At 44.9% G+C, this 16,673-nt stretch overlaps 1 protein-coding gene across 6 annotated transcripts in view; it reads right to left on the bottom strand.

The window, feature by feature from the left end:
• PHKA1 (phosphorylase kinase regulatory subunit alpha 1) overlaps positions 1–16,673 on the bottom strand; it is a 296,474-nt gene that overhangs the window by 140,482 nt on the left and 139,319 nt on the right. For all 6 annotated transcript variants that reach the window (XM_059679280.1, XM_059679283.1, XM_059679284.1 and 3 more), the window contains 2 exons: positions 6,196–6,291; positions 5,182–5,289 (listed from right to left, as the gene is read on the bottom strand). In XM_059679280.1, the coding sequence (XP_059535263.1) occupies positions 5,182–5,289; positions 6,196–6,291 (204 nt within the window). The remainder of the gene's footprint in view (positions 1–5,181; positions 5,290–6,195; positions 6,292–16,673) is intronic.

The following is a 16,673-nucleotide window of genomic DNA, read 5'->3' as shown; positions in this document are numbered from 1 at the left end:
AGCACCCCGCCACCATGCAGTTCCCTGCCTCCCCCTCTCCTCCTTCCCTTGTTGCCTTATTAGCACCAGGGCCTACCGGCTGGAGAGAGGAACAGGGCCTGCTGGCCAGGGGAGTGACAGGGGGAGGGACCGTGGGAGGTTTGCTGGCCAGGGGGAGAGGCCATGGGAGGTTAGCCGCAGGCCCCAAGGAGGGAGCGGCCCTCAGCCCTGCTGGGAAAAGGGCTGCATCTACCACCACCTACCCCTGGTTCCCCATCCCAGCCTGGGGCCCAAAGGCCCTGGTGGGGTCAGGAGAGGAGGTGACAGTTGCCAGGCCAGGCGCAGAAGGAATGGGCACCGGATGCTGATGCCGCCCTCGGCACCCCACCACCACATGGTTCCCCGCCCCCCTCCTCTATCCCTCACCATCCCGCACCGGGGCCTGCTGGCCAGGGGGAGGGACAGGGCCTGCCGGCTGGGGAACAAGGGGAGGGGCCGCAGGAGGTTGGCCACCGGCCCTGATGAGGAAGATGGCCTGTGACCCCCTGGGAAAAAGGCCACATCCGCCACTACACACCCCCGAATGCCCATCCCAATCAGGGCCTACTGACAAAGGGGCGTGATCGCAGGAGGTTGGCTGGCCAGGGGAGGTTGGCTGTGGGAGTGTACTGACCACCAGGGGGCAGCTCCTACATTGAACATCTGCCCCCTGGTGGTCAGTGCGCATTATAGTGACCAGTCGTTCTAGTCGTTCGGTTGTAACAGTCACTTGGGCTTTTATTATATACTAGAGGCCCGTTGCAGGAATATTCCTGCAAGAATAGGGCTTCCTGTGGCTGGAGCAAAGCAGAGAAGGGAGCGAAACTCGCTGAGGCGGGCTTTGCTCCCGCTTCAAGCCCCTGCAGCTGGTCTTGCCCTCCTGCTCCAAGCTGCTGCCCCTTATGCTCCCAGCCACAGTGGTTGGGCTTGCCCTCCCAATCCCAGTCGCTGGGGCTGGGCTTGCCCCCCCTCTCCCAGCCGCTGGGGCTGGGCTTGCCCTCCCACTCCCAGTTGCTGGGGCTGGGCTTGCCCTCCCACTCCCAGCCGCTGCCCCTCAGCTCCCAGCCGCTGCCCCTCCCCCCTCCCCAGTCACTGCCCCTTATGCTCCCAGCCACAGTGGTGGGCTTGCTCTTCCGATCCCAGTGGCTGGGGCTGGGCTTGCCCTCCCACTCCCAGTGGCTGGGGCTGGGCTTGCCCTCCGGATCCCAGTCACTGGGGCTGGGCTTGCCCTCCTGCCCCCATCCCCTGCGGCTGGGCTTGCCCTTCCGATCCCAGTGGCTGGGGCTGGGCTTGCCCTCCCACTCCCAGTGGCTGGGGCTGGGCTTGCCCTCCCACTCCCAGCCGCTGCCCCTCAGCTCCCAGCCGCTGCCCCTCCCCCCTCCCCAGCCACTGCCCCTTATGCTCCCAGCCACAGTGGTGGGCTTGCTCTTCCGATCCCAGTGGCTGGGGCTGGGCTTGCCCTCCCACTCCCAGTGGCTGGGGCTGGGCTTGCCCTCCGGATCCCAGTCACTGGGGCTGGGCTTGCCCTCCTGCCCCCATCCCCTGCGGCTGGGCTTGCCCTTCCGATCCCAGTGGCTGGGGCTGGGCTTGCCCTCCCACTCCCAGTGGCTGGGGCTGGGCTTGCCCTCCCACTCCCAGCCGCTGTCCCTCAGCTCCCAGCCATTGCCCCTTATGCTCCCAGCCACAGTGGTTGGGCTTGCCCTCCCGGATCCCAGTCGCTGGGGCTGGGCTTGCCCTTCCGCCCCCATCCCCTGCGGCTGGGCTTGCCCTTCTGATCCCATCCCCTGGGGCTGGGCTTGCCCTCCTGCTCCCAGCTGCTGCCCCTCCCCTCCAAGCCTCTGCCCCTTCCACCCCCAGCCGCTGCCCCTTATGCTCCCAGCTGCTGTGGCTGGGATTTCCCTCCCACTCCCAGCTGCTGCCCCTTCCCGTCCAAGCCACTGCCCCTCCCGCTCACAGCAGCTGCAGCTCTGTTTCTGTCCTCGAGGCCTCTACTTGGCTCCCTTCTGTACTGCTTGGCCTCCATGTTGTCGTCAGTCTTTGCTCGCAGCTAGTATATGCAAATTAACCGCCATCTTTTAGCTTCTATAATTGAAACGTTGTATCTTTTGGAGCTGTTGCTTCAGGAGCTCAGAGGCCGGCAGCGGCAGGCAGGGAACGTTGGAGTCCTCCGTCAACATGCCTCATGTTCGCTTTAAGCTGCCTGGCTGCCGGCCGCCATCTTGGTTGGCAGTTAATTTGCATATTGCCCTGATTAGCCAATGGGAAGGGTAGCAGTCGTACGCTAATTACCATGTTTCTCTTTTATTAGATAGGACTAGTGGCCTGAAATGAAATTCATGCATGGGGGCAGGGGGGTGGTTCCCTCAGCCCAGCCTGCATCCTCTCCAATCAGAGACCCCTTGGGGTATGTCCAACCGCCGATTTAGGCCGTAATCTGGGACTGCTGGCTTCTAACTGCTTACCTGCCTGCCTGCCTGATTGCCCCTAACTGCCTCTGCCTGCCTGTCTGATTGCCCCTAACTGCCCTCCCCTGCCAGCCTGATCTTGCCCCCAATAGCCTCTGCCTGCCTCATTGCCCCTAACTGACCTCCCCTGCTGGCCTGATCTCTCCTAACTGCCTCTGCCTCAGCCCCCACCACCATGGCTTTGTCCAGAAGGAAGTCGGGCATCCGGAAGATGGCTGGTCAACCCAGTCTAATTAGCATATTACCCTTTCAGTAGTATAGATATATTATATAGAATAGGATGGCTTAAATGAGGGGGAAAAGCCTTTTTCAGCAGGAAGAGATGCTCTTGGCAGACAAAAACACATAATCCCTATATCTGGACTGATAGCCAGCCATATGCACTATACTGCCAAACTGGTCATGAAAAAATTGAACCGCTTTCTTACACCTTATACCAAACAGCTGTTGCCCTTAAACCCTCTCCTCAGCCCCTACCTTAGGTTCTGCCTTCGCAGTTCACCCAGATTAGGTTCTGATTGGTCAGTTTCTATGCCAGTCAGCATCAAAAGCTCTACCTCCTAGGCAGCCACTGGCTCCTCACACTTCACCCAGGTTAGGTTCTGATTGGTCGGTTTCTATGCCAGTCAGCGTCTCTGGGCCTATCTTTGGGCCTGATCAAAGAGGTGGGGCTGATCAGCAGCCACCGTGTGGAGGCCCAGAGAGAAACAGAGGCGCAGCTGCTGGCGAAGCCAGGAGAGAAAAAGAGAGGCAATGGCTGATAAACAGCTGCCATGGAGGCTGGGGATCAGACCCTGCCTCTCTCTCTGCAGGCCTCCAGGCCACATCCATAGCACCCTCGTCAGTTAGTGCTGGATCGCTGCACCGGCACTGGCTGCTGTCAGTGCTGGGTCACCACGGTGACCCAGCACTGACTTCTGGTGTTCCATAGAGCCTTGGTCATTGTGGACGTTATGGACCCTGGCTCTTTATATAGATAGATAGATAATGTCAACGACAGATAATCAAACCTTTATGCTTGTGAACCCTGAGAAAGAATATACCTATCAAGAAGGGCTCCTGGTGGCTACCTGGGCTCAATTTTAAAAGAAGAGCCTAGCAGCTGTTTATAAACAGTGGCCTCTCACACTTCAGGGAAAAGCCTGCATTGAACTGCCTGTCTGAACTGTGTTCCTGCATCTGAGGCAGCCCTTAGAAAAGAGTTCCTGGAGCTGTATTTCTAGCAATAGGACTGAGGATTTCCCCATCCAATAAGAGCTGCACAACTATATCCCCATCAGCATCTTCACTGAACAATCAGAGTGGCTCCATTCTGACAGTGCCTTTTGGACCAGTCAAACTGAGGATTTGGCATCCTCATTTGCATGAGAACAGACCAATTAGGGGCCATAGGTGGGACTTCTCTCTATGTAAGTCACTCCTCTCTGTCAAGGAGAGAACACTTTTCCATTCCAAGTAAGACTGAGACCATGTCCCTGGATGGAGCTGAAACACTAAAGATAAAACACTGAAGACATCTCAGGGGACCAGAGCAGAGTAGGCAGAGCAGGGCAGAGTAGAGTAGAGCAAAGCAGACTGGTGTGGAGAGGAGCAAAGCAGGCAGAGCAGAGCTGAGTTTTTTTGAAGGGAGAGGGGCCTTGCCCCATGACTCCCTCACCCTCGGGCCTCCTCACAGCCCTGCTGTTTCACAGCTGTACTACTCCATAATTGAGCTGTAACACCATTTAGCTGTTCCACAGCCATACTATTCTCACAACTGTGCTGTATCACAACGGAGATGTTTGCACTAAGTAAAGTTTCCTTCTTCACCATACCCCAAATTGGGGATTCCTATTGGTATTAAATTGGCACCAACAACCATCGACCTGAAACTCATAGTGATGTATGTCAATCATATCTCAATAGAATTGGGGAAAACAAAACAACAAAAATAGCTGCAGAAAATCAACAGTCATATGTAAGTAGGTCATAGAGTATGGCTCAGAAAGAATATCTTAGTCCCACCTTATATCCTCTAGGAGCCTAGGTTATAGCTCACCATAATAACCTACAATGTGGAAATATATTAGTCAGTAAATCTGAAAAACTGTGAAAAAGATAACCCTTCCTATATAATCACATATATTAAATTCTGTTGAGACAGCTCAAAATATCACAAATAAGCTGACAGAAATTCCCGAGTGCCCCATTAAGAGCTGTCTCAACAGAATTTAATATATGAAACATTTAAAGAGCCCCTTTCCAAAAACAAATAAATAAAAACTATGATGTCCCTAACTAGTTGTAATTGTACCTAAAATTTTCTTATCAGTTTATTCAATTAAAGACTGAAGCATTATGTTGCTTAGAAAATTTAGCTCTTAAATCCATTATCAGTCATGCTGTATAAGCACAACTGCATTTGTCAGTCACCAGGCAAGGCACTCGGGGGCATTCTGAAAGGGAAAGATCTAGGTAGGGCCTATTCCCAGAGCATCTGTAGGTACAGTGCCAAGGTAGGAAGTCCTGGGGGCATGAGGGACAAGGTTGCCAGGGGAAAAGATTTTTGTCAAAGACTGGTCACAGTTCCACTCTAATGACCTGGAGGAAAATATACAATTAAGGCAGAATACAAAAAGCAACAGATTTAATGAGCTATTTACAAATCTGATTACTATCATGATTAAAGCAGAAAAAGAGCCTTAAAGTTTCTCCTTACCTCTGCCATCAAGGTTCCTAAAATGTATAGAGACTGACCCCACATATGAGGCAATTTTCCCATGGGGACTCGGTCCACAGTGTGAGGGTTTTGATATTCTTCGTCAACCTAAAAGAATAGATTAAAAAGCTACAATAAGGGTAATAGAAGATTTTAAATAGTAAACAGCAAAAAGGGCTGAATCTGGATTGTGATTCATTACCCTATGAAACAGTCACACATGCAATGTACTAAAAAGTCAAGCAGTGTTCCTCTAACTGTATGGTGGATATAGATTGCCTGAGGATCGTGTACAAAGGCAGATTCTGACTTAGTAGGTGTTGGGGAAGGCCTGAAATCTGCATTTCTAACAAGCTCTCAGGTAATGCTGTTGATGTTGCTGGGAGCTTATTCCACCCATACCTACTAGAACTGAAGACTGTATCTCTCCCATGGTTAATACTCTTTCGCAATGGAGAAGAAGAACAGAAGTATTTCTGACTGGGATTTTGGGAAAATGGAGACCTACTTCATTTTCAAAAACTGATCTACTCAAACAATCCCAAATTACTGGCCTCAGAGCAAAGAATATCAAATCCTGAAAGTTCACAGAGAACATCACTCTGGTTCTGCCTACTGATGTCCCTATCATTTTCAAGCTTAAGGTTTAGTCTTTTTTAAAAAAATCAACCTCTAAACAATTTATTTTATTTTTTAAATTGAGTTATGGTTGACATACAAAAAGGTTATACATATTTAATGCATCTTGGTAATTTTGAGGGTAAGTATACACCCTTGAAACTACCACGGTTAAGTTTGGTCTTACTCTTGTCTTGCTGAACAACAATGTCATAACTGTGAGTGCTTTAAAATCTTATTTTCAAGGGAACAAAATATAGTTTTACTGTCCTATACTGAAAGACAAAATTTTAGAAAATCAGAAGAAAGTAACAATTATTTGACTCAAACAGGGAACACCTATTAAAGTACTCCTCCTCTTCTCCCAGCCCCATGTTACAGCACTATCTAGCTCACCTTGTCAAGGGGAACACTGTATAGCTCGGGCAGAAGTGGGACTCCATTTTTGCCCTTGATGAGGACTTCTTCAAGAGCCTCTCTATATTCTTGAACCTATAGGTATAAGAAAGGGAGAAAAAAATTTATAGAGAGTTCCCTTTGGGGATCTAGAGGAAGACTGATGCCAAAGAAAGTCCCGTTTACAAGGAACATATTCACCTAGTAAAAGGAAGAAAAGGGGAAATAGCATCTATTACATGCTTATTATAGGCAAGATACTATATTAGGGGTTTTGCATGCTTTAACACATTTGATTTTAATAACCATCCTAGGAAGTATGCATAATTACAGACTTTTTACAGGGAAACTAAGGCTCTAGCAGGTTATGAACTTATGGAAGATCACACAAGAGTACAAGGTTGAGTTCAGATTTGAGCCCAAGTCAGCCTGCCTCCACAGGCCTATTTTCATCCATTATGTACTACCCTAAGGATAAGTTCATTACATTACATGTACTGGCTTTTAAAACTATATTTTGCCTGCCCAATTAAGTTTCTTTTATGGTCAAGTTTGTATATTTTTGCTTAACAATTTGCTATAGATTAGTAATACATAAAAAAAACAAACCTATAATTTATGGTGGAAAAAATATATAGTTAGTTCTGCTATAACAGCTGTTTAGAAAACACAAATTTGTTCCAATGTGTTTGATATATTAGGGAAAAATTTGAGCATAACATGAATTTCACATACACCCATGCACCATTTCAACTGAGAACACATATAGCTAAAATGAGCCATGAAAGATTATACAGGAGGACAATCAACCATATGCAACTACTTGCAGGTAGGATTATAAGTTTCTGTCGGATTTCAGATAACTTCCCATCCATCACTTCTGAGGTGCTCTTTTCTCATGGCCACTTGCTGAAATGGCTCTGTGCCTTCCCTTCTCTAATTCCCCCTCTTTATTCTCAGCGTATTTCTAGTCTTCCTCTCTGTTCTATATTCTTTTTAAAAAAAAAAATTTATTGTTGAAAGTATTACATATGTGCCCCTTTTCCCCCATTGACCTCTCCAGCCTGCCCCCACCTCCCACCCCAGGCCTTCAACACACTATTGTCTCTGTCCATGGGTCATGCATATATGCATACAAATTCAGTGGTTGATCTCTTCCCACCCACCCATCCTCCACTGCCGTACCTCTGAGGTTCAACAGTCTGTTTGATGCTTCTATGTCTCTTGAACTATTTTTGTCCATCAATTTATGTTGTTCACTAGATTCCGCATATGAGTGAGATCATGTGATACCTATCTTTCTCTGACTGGCTTATTTTGCTTAGAATAATGCTCTCCAGGTTCATCCATGCTGTTGAAAATGGTAAGATTTCTTTCTTTTTTACAGCTGCATAGTATTCCATTGTATAGATATACCAGTTTTTTAATCCATTCATCTGCTGATGGGCACTTAGGCTGTTTCCAAATCTTAGCTACTGTAAATTATGCTACCATGAACATAGGGGTGCATGTATTATTTCTGATTGGTGTTTCTGATTTCCTAGGATATATTCCTAGAAGTGGGATCACTGGGTCAAATGGGAGTTCCATTTTTAATTTTTTGAGGAAACTCCATACAGAGTTTCAACAGAGGCTGCACCAGTCTGCATTCCCACCAGCAGTGTACTAGGGTTCTTTTAATCTGCATCCTCTCAAACACTTGTTATTTGTGAATTTGTTAATGATAGCCATTCTGACAGGTGTGAGTGGTACCTCATTGTCATTTTGATTTGCATCTCTCTGATGATTAGTGACTTTAAGCATTATTTCATATGCCTCTTGGACTTCTGTAAGTATACTTTGGAGAAGTGTCTATTTAGGTCCTTTTGCTGGGAACCAACAGTAATTAATATAAATGTGAGAAGTCTGCTCAGAAGGCTGAATGGGGATTTTTTTTAATATATTTTATTGATTTTTGTTATTGCTTATAAGTATTACAAAGGGTATTACATAAGTGTCTTTTTTTTCCCCCCGCCCTTGACTATCTCCCGGCCTCCCCCACCCCTCAGCGTCCCATGTCCATTGGTTATGCATATATGCATGCATACAAGTCCTTCGGTTGCTCTCTTATACCCCTCCCTCCTACCCCCCAACTTTCCCTGGCCTTCCCACTCCATTTTGACCATCTGTTCGAGGCAGCACTGCCTCTGTATCTATTACTGTTCAAAAGTTTATAATGGTCTCTATTATCCATGAATGAGTGAGATCATGTGGTATTTTTCCTTCATTGACTGGCTTATTTCGCTTAGCATAATGCTCTCCAGTTCAATCCATGCCATTGCAAATGGTAAGAGTTCCTTCTTTTTTACAGCAGCATAGTATTCCATCGTGTAGATGTACCACAGTTTTCTAATCCATTCATCTACTGATGGGCACTTAGGCTGTTTCCAGATCTTAGCTATGGTGAATTGTGCTGCTATGAAGATAGGGGTGCATATATCCTTTCTGATTGGTGTTTCTGGTTTCCTGGGATATATTCCTAGAAGTGGGATCACAGGGTCAAATGGGAGTTCCATTAGTAGTTTATTGAGGAAACTTCATACTGTCTTCCATAGTGGCTGCACCAGGCTGCATCCTTTTTCTCCACATCCTCTCCAGCACTTGTCGTTTGTTGATTTGTTGATGGTAGCCAGTCTGACAGATATGAGATGGTACCTCATTGTTGTTTTGATTTGCATCTCTCGGATGATTAGTGACTTTGAGCATGTTTTCATATGTCTCTTGGCTTTCTGAATGTCCTCTTTAAAAAGGTGTCTATTTAGGTCATTTGCCCATTTTTTGATTGGATTGTTTATCTTCCTTTTGTTAAGTTGTATGAGTTCCCTATAAATTTTGGAGATTAGGCCCTTATCAGATATGATATTGGCAAATATGTTTTCCCACACAGTGGGTTTTCTTGTTGTTTTGTTGATGGTTTCTTTTGCTGTGCAGAAGCTTTTTATTTTGAAGTAGTCCCATTTGTTCATTTTCTCTTTAGTTTCAAGTGCCCTAGGAGCTGTATCAGTGAAGAAATTGCTTCAGCATATGTCTGAGATTTTGTTGCCTTTGGATTCTTCTAGAATTTTTATGGTTTCCTGTCGTACATTTAAGTCCTTTATCCATTTTGAGTTTATTTTTGTGTATGGTGTAAATTGGTGGTCTAGTTTCATTTTCTTGCATATATGTGTCCAATTTTCCCAACACCATTTATTGAAGAGACTATCTTGGCTCCATTGTATGTTCTTGCCTCCTTTGTCAAATATTAATTGAGCATATTGGTTCGGGCCGATTTCTGGGCTCTCTATTCTATTCCATTGATCTATATGTCTGTTCTTGTGCCAGTACCAGGCAGTTTTGAGAACAGTGGCTTTGTAATACAGCTTGATATCTGGTATTGAGATCCCACCTACTTTGTTCTTTCTCAGGATTGCTGCAGCAATTCGAGGTCTTTTTTTATTCCAGATGAATTTTTGGAGAGGTCGTTCTAGATCTGTGAAGTATGCCATCGGTGTTTTAATGGGAAGTGCGTTGAATTTATAGATTGCTTTGGGCAGTATGGACATTTTAATGATGTTGATTCTACCAATCCAAGAACATGGTATGTTCTTCCATCTCTTTATGTCTTCCTCTATCTCTTTTTTCAACGTCCTGTAATTTTCTGAGAAGAGGTCTTTTACCTCTTTAGTTAAGTTTATTCCTAGGTAGGTTAATAGATTTGGTGCGATGGTAAATGGGATTGCTTTTTTAGTCTCTCTTTCTGCACATTCACTATTGGTGTATAGAAATGCCATAGATTTCTTGGCGTTAATTTTGTATACTGCTACATTGCCAAATTCTTTTATTAAGTCTAATAGTTTTTGATGGAGTCTTTAGGGTTTTTTAAGTATAATATCATGTCATCTGCAAATAAGGACAGTTTTACTTCTTCTTTTCCAATTTGGATGCCTTTTATTTCTTCTTCTTGTCTAACTGCAATGGCTAATACTTCCAATACTATCTCGAACAGGAGTGGTGAGAGTGGGCATCCCTGTCTTGTTCCTGTTCTTAGGGGAAATGGTGTTAGTTTTTGTCCATTGAGTATGATGTTGGCTGTGGGTTTGTCATATATGGCTTTTATTATGTTGAGGTATGATCCTTCAATTCCCACCTTGCTGAGAGTTTTTATCAAAAATGGGTGTTGAATTTTGTCAAATGCTTTTTCTTCATCAATTGATATGACTATGTGGTTTTTTTCTTTCAAGTTGTTTATGTGATGTATCACGTTTATTGATTTGCAGATATTGTACCATCCTTGCATCCCTGGGATAAATCCTACTTGGTCGTGGTGTATGATCTTTCTGATGTACTGCTGGATCCGATTTGCTAAGATTTTGTTGAGGATTTTGGCATCTATGTTCATGAGGGATATTGATTGGCCTGTAATTCTCTTTCATTGTGTTGTCTTTACCTGGTTTTGGTATTAGGGTGATGCTGGCTTCATAGAATGAGCTTGGAAGTGTTCCTTTCTCCTGAATTTTTTGTAGTAGTCTGAGGAGGATAGGTTTTAGTTCTTCCTTGAATATTTGGTAAAACTCCCCTGTGAAGCCGTCTGGTTCTGGGCTTTTGTTTGATGGAAGCTTTTTGATGACTGCTTCACTTTCTTCCATAGTTATTGGCCTATTGAGCTTTTTAGATTCTTCCTGATCAAGTTTTGGAATGTAGTATTTTTCTAGGAATATGTCCATTTCCTCCAGGTTGTCTAGTTTGTTAGAGTAGAGTTGTCCATAGTATTTATTAACAATCATTTGTATTTCTGTGGGGTCTGTTGTTATTTCGCCTCTATCGTTTCTGATTTTGTTGATTTGTGTCCTTTCTCTCTGCTTCTTGGTGAGCCTGGCTAGAGGTTTGTCAATCTTGTTTATCCTTTCAAAGAACCAGCTCTTTGTTTATTGATTTTCTGTATTGTTTTTTTGGTCTCTATGTCATTTATTTCTGCTCTAAGCTTTATTATCTCCTTCCTTCTGCTCACTCTGGGCTTTTCTTGTTGCTCTCTTTCTAATTCTTTGAGCTGTAGATTTAGATGATTTACTACCATTTTTTCTTGTTTGTTGAGATAGGCCTGTAGAGCTATAAACTTCCCTCTCAGGACTGCTTTCATTGTATCCCATAGGTTTTGGATTGTTGTGTTTTCATTGTCATTAGTTTCCAGGATGTTTTTAATTTCTTCTTTGATCTCATTGGTAACCCAATCAATATTTAATAACGTGCTATTCAGCTTCCAAGTGATTGAGTATTTTGAGTTGTTTTGTTGTAGTTTATTTCTAATATTATGGCCTTGTGGTCTGAGAAGATGCTTGGTATGATTTCAATCTTCTTGAATTTGGGGAGACTTTGTTTGTGACCCAATATGTGGTCTATTTTTGAAGATGTCCCATGAGCACTTGAGAAGAACGTATATTTTGTGGCTTTGGGGTGAAGTGTTCTGAAGATGTCAATTAAGTCCATCTGATCTAGTGAGTCATTTAGGATTGCTGTTTCTTTGCTGAGTTTTTGTCTAGCGGATTTATCTAGTGATGTCAGTGGTGTATTAAAGTCCCCTACTATGATTGTATTGTTGTCGATCTCTCCCCTGATATGTTCCAGGAGTTTTCTTATGTATGTGGGTGCTCCTGCATTGGGTGCATATATGTTTATCTGGGTTATATCCTCTTGTTGTATTGATCCCTTTAGTATTTTGAAGTGGCCTTCCTTATCTCTTGTTATGGCCTTCACTTTGAGGTCTATTTTGTCTGATATAAGTATTGCTACCCCAGCTTTTTTTTCATTTCCATTTGCCTGAAAGATATTTTTCCATCCCGTCACTTTCAGTCTGTGTGAGTCCCTTCTAATGAGGTGGGTCTCTTGTAGACAACAAATATATGGGTCATGTTTTTTTATCCATTCAGCCACTCGATGTCTTTTGATTGGGCTATTTACGTTTAAAGTTATTATTGAAAGGTACTTGTTTGTAGCCATTTCTATTTTTGTGTGTGGCTGTTTTCTTTCTGGGCTTTTTAGTTCTTCTTTTTACACCAGTCCCTTTCGCATTTCTCGCATTGCTGGCTTGGTGGTGATAAACTCCCTTAGCCTTTTTTTTGTCTGTGAAGCTTCTTATTTCCCCTTCGATTTTGAATGACAGCCTTGCTGGATAGAGTATTCTTGGATTCAGTCCTTTGCTTTGCATCACTTTGCATATTTCTGTCCATTCTTTTCTGGCCTGATGTGTTTCTGTTGAGAAATCATTTGATAATCTGATGGGGGATCCTTTGTAGGTAACTCTCTTTTTCTCTCTTGCAGCCTTTAAGATTCTTTGTCTTGTACATTTGCCATCGTTATTATGACGTGTCTTGGTGTGGGTGTTTTGGGGTTCATCTTGCCTGGGACTCTCTGTACTTGTGTAACTTTTTTCTTCCCCATATCTGGGAAGTTTTCTGACATTATTTCTTCAAATAGATTTTCTAATCCTTGTTGCTCTTCTTGTCCTTCTTGCAGCCCTATTATGCGTATGTTACTTCGTTTCATGTTGTCCCGAAGCTCCCTTAGACTCTCCTCCTTCTTTTTAATTTTTTTCTCCAGTTGCTGTTCAGATTGATCTTGTTTCTCTGCCTTATCTTCTAATTCACTAATTCGGTCCTCTGCTTCTTCTCGTCTGCTGTTGAAACTTTCCATGGTGTTTTTGACTGTAGCTATCTCACTTTTCATTTCTTCCTGATTCTTGCATAGGTTGTTGATTTTCTCATCCATCCGGTGAATGAATTGTACAACCATTATTCTGAATTCTTTTTCTGTCATGTTGCATGCTTCAACTTCATTAATGTCCTTTCTTGGTGACGCCTCATTGTCTTTCCTCTGGGTGTTGTTTCATCTCTTCATTCTGATTATCTCCCGATGGTTCAAACGTCGAGTTGCGTGGGCCTGGGCCATGTGCAGTGGGAGCCTCCCACCACCCTAGTGTCACTGAAGAGCTCTGACACTAAGATGTGTGGTTGTTGTGGGTTGGTGGGAACCAGGCTCGCTCAGAGTCAATGTTGTCAGCGTTCAATGTGGCCTCGTACGCGCCCCTAGAATCAGGGACCCTGCCTGCACCATGCTGAAACAGAGACCCCCCCTGAAGCTTGTTGAAAACCAGAGCCCCCTAGCATACGCCAGGAGTCAGAGTTCCTCAGAATCCAGTATCAGAGTCTCTGTTGCTTCACGCGACCTTGCCTAGAGAATCAGGGTCCCTATGTGCCCTTGCCCCAGGAATTGGAGTCACTGGCTCTTAGTATGAATGCACAGGAAATCAGGATCTCAGGCACAGGTGAAAAGAAACACAGTCCAGTCACTGGTGCTTGGTGCTGCCACCTTCCCAGAGAATCGGGGTCCCTGGGCCTGTGACATGTGGGACAAATTCCTGGTGTTCACGCGATTGCTCCGAGCCCAGGGCTCAGAAGCAGGCAGTGCATGTAGGCTCAGTTCCTGGGGTTCACGCGTTTGCTTCCAGCCCAGCGCTCAGAAGCTGGCAGTGCGCCTATGCTCAGTTCCTAGGGTTCACGCGTTTGCTCCCAGCCCAGGGCTCAGAAGCTGGCAGTGCGGGTAGGATCAGTTCCAAGGTGCTGGAGCACTTCCAGGCTAAAGTTCCTGGAGCGCTGAGGCCCAGGCAAGGGGTGGGTCTATCAGTTAGTTACTCTTGCGCTGCCCGCAAGCCTGCGGGAAGGGGGGATGGGCTCTGTTACTCAGGTATCTGCCGCGGGGATTTCTGAACTTTTGGTGTCCGCAGGTCTGTAGCTGTGGTCACAGGTCTCTGTCCCTAGTGGCTGCAGGGTCCTGGTATCCGTCTGAGATCAGACTGGGTGGTGCTGAGGCCAGGATCGTAGTCTCAAGCAGCTCTGTTTCCCAAGATGGCGTGGTCGCCGTGCCTCTGCTGGCCGCCCAGGAGTGTCCGAGCAGGGAGCGGGACTCCACCGCCTAAGACTGCCGGGTTTAGCAGCCCCTTAGAAGACCTGCAGAATCTAACTGTCCCTAGCTCATACACAAACACCACACGCGTCCACACACTCCTCTATCACTTCCTTGCGCTCTCACACTCTCTCCCTCCCTACCTTCCTGCTGGTCGCCATTTTGGAAGTCCTCTCTGTATATTATTCTTTATTTCAGTCAGTGTATGCTTAATTTCTAGTTGGTCTTTTTTCACATCCTCCAGGGTCTCACTAAATTTACTGGGGTTTCCATAAAATTCTTGAAAAACCTTATAAACATGGTTTTGAACTCTATATGCAGTCATTTGCTTTCCTCCATTTCTGTCATTTGTGACCTGTTTCTTTGTCTCCGCATTTTTTATGCTTCCCTGTGTTGGAAGAGTGGTTTTGTGTGCTAGGTGTCCTATAGGGCCCAGTGGCTCAGCCTCCCCAGTTACCTGAGATGGACACTCTTTGTGCACTCCCTTGTGGGCTTTGTGCACAGTATTGTTGTAGTTATGCCTTGATTGTTGTAGGTATCACTGGGAGGAATTGACCTCCAGGCCAATTGGCAGTGAGAATCAGCTGTGTCTGCAGTGGGAGAACTTCTGTGCTGAAGACACCCTTCTGGGGCAAGACTTGCTTCAGTGGGGCTTTGGTGCTCACTGAGTCTGTGCCCTGAGTGTGTCCCTTATGGATCTGAGGAGTTGTAATCTGGATGGTCCCACTCTGACTACTGGGTACACTGGCTCTTGGATCTAAGGAGGTGCTAATTTAGTCTCTGCCTGAGGTTACCCAGCAGGAGCTATGAAGAGATCTGCAGATTCCCCTTCCTTGTTTGGAGTTTGGAGGTGTCCAGATGAGGCCCAGCTGTGAAGCAATGCAAGCTGCTGTGGGGCCTTGAGCCTTCTCTTTGAAGTTCTGGGTCTGTCTGGTCCAGCTGTAATTTGTTAGGTAATATTCAGGTTGCAAATGGCCAGGGCATTCATATGCAAAAGCCTCTGCCACAGCCTGGGTGGGGCGGGGTCTCAAGGAATCAATGGGGCGGAGCGAGCAACTATGGCAGATCCTCAGCCCTGTCCTAAGGGGCTGCGCGTCTCAGTGTCCCCGTTATTTAATTGCTGTAAGCACCTCTGAGGGAAAACCGCCCTCGACTTCCAAGTTCTGCCCGCTGCCAGACAGTCCAGTTTCTCCCCATATGAGTCCTGGGTCCCCAGAGACTTCCCGGAACTGTAGTTCAGAGCAGTCAGGAGCTTGTGACTCCCTCCTGATTAAAAAAGACAGCCGCGTCCTCAGGTACCAGCCCCTTTCCGTGCACGCTCGAGCCTCCGTACCTTTGCACTTTACTTCTGCATCTCCTGACTCTCAGTGTGCTTTTCTCTATCCTTCTAGTTGTAGAATTTACACTCAGCCAGCCATCCTGTAGTTCTGGATGATGTCTGTTTTGTCGTTTTGTTGTATTTGTGAAGTTGTTGTAGGAGGCAGCAAGTTTGGTGTTTACCTACGCCGCCATCTTGGTTTCTCCCTTATAATAGAGTTTTTATTAGGGCCCTATCATTTTATATATATTTCTGACCAACTTTTTAAGTGTTGTGCCCCAATCCTATTTTCCCACAAGCCCTATCATTTTTATTTCTCAAATATGCCGAGCAAGGTAATTTTAAAGGAACATATATGTCTCATTATAACTTAACTTTTTCTACTTTGCATGTACAACATGTCTTTATCTGTGAAATTCAAAGAAGTTTAGTGATAACTTCTTCTTCAATTAATAGAGAAAAACTATTTTCATTGTATGCACAGAGAAACTGAAGAAGTCAATGACAACACTTGGATTACTCAATGGCCAATAGTGAAGAAAAAAAAAATTCCAGATATTCCAACTCCTCCCCTCTCCCAAGTTCAAATAACCTGAATGTGCTTCATACTTAGTTGGCATATTTGATAAATAATCTCTTTTTGAGCAAGAAAAACTGTTTATAAACAATTTCATAGAATTTGAGAAGGACTGAGAAAATGCTAGAATCAAATCCGGGTGATCAAAACAGGCAGATTATTTTTATTATAGTTCATCTTATTTGCTTGCTCAAAAATGTATACTTTATAAATTACTGAAATTTTGAGTAAAATAGCACTTTGTGGCCCCTGTAACTTTAGTGAAACCCTATTATTTAGACTCATATTGGCAATTACATATTAATATTAGCCAAATCATTCAAATTACACAAAATTGTATTTTAAGTAGCAATGTATAAATGACTTCCAAATGCATTGGATTTACGTCCAATTTTATACCATAGCCAATTTGTAGAATACCTGACACTACATTTACTTAACTAAGATTCCGAATCTCACTGTTTTTCTATGATGGTTTCTAAACTACTATATTCATGTAGCCAAAAAAGCAATGATGAGCATGTTTTCGGGGGTGAGGACAGGAATGAGTGGATTGTTGGGGGTTTTATTTTTTGGATGGTCTAACATGAGAGCATCATATCTAAGATT

This window comes from Myotis daubentonii, chromosome X (assembly GCF_963259705.1).
Source record: "Myotis daubentonii chromosome X, mMyoDau2.1, whole genome shotgun sequence".
Classification (NCBI taxonomy): Eukaryota; Metazoa; Chordata; class Mammalia; order Chiroptera; family Vespertilionidae; genus Myotis; species Myotis daubentonii.
Note: the sequence above shows the minus strand (reverse complement) of the source record. Positions and strands in the feature narration are given on the sequence as shown.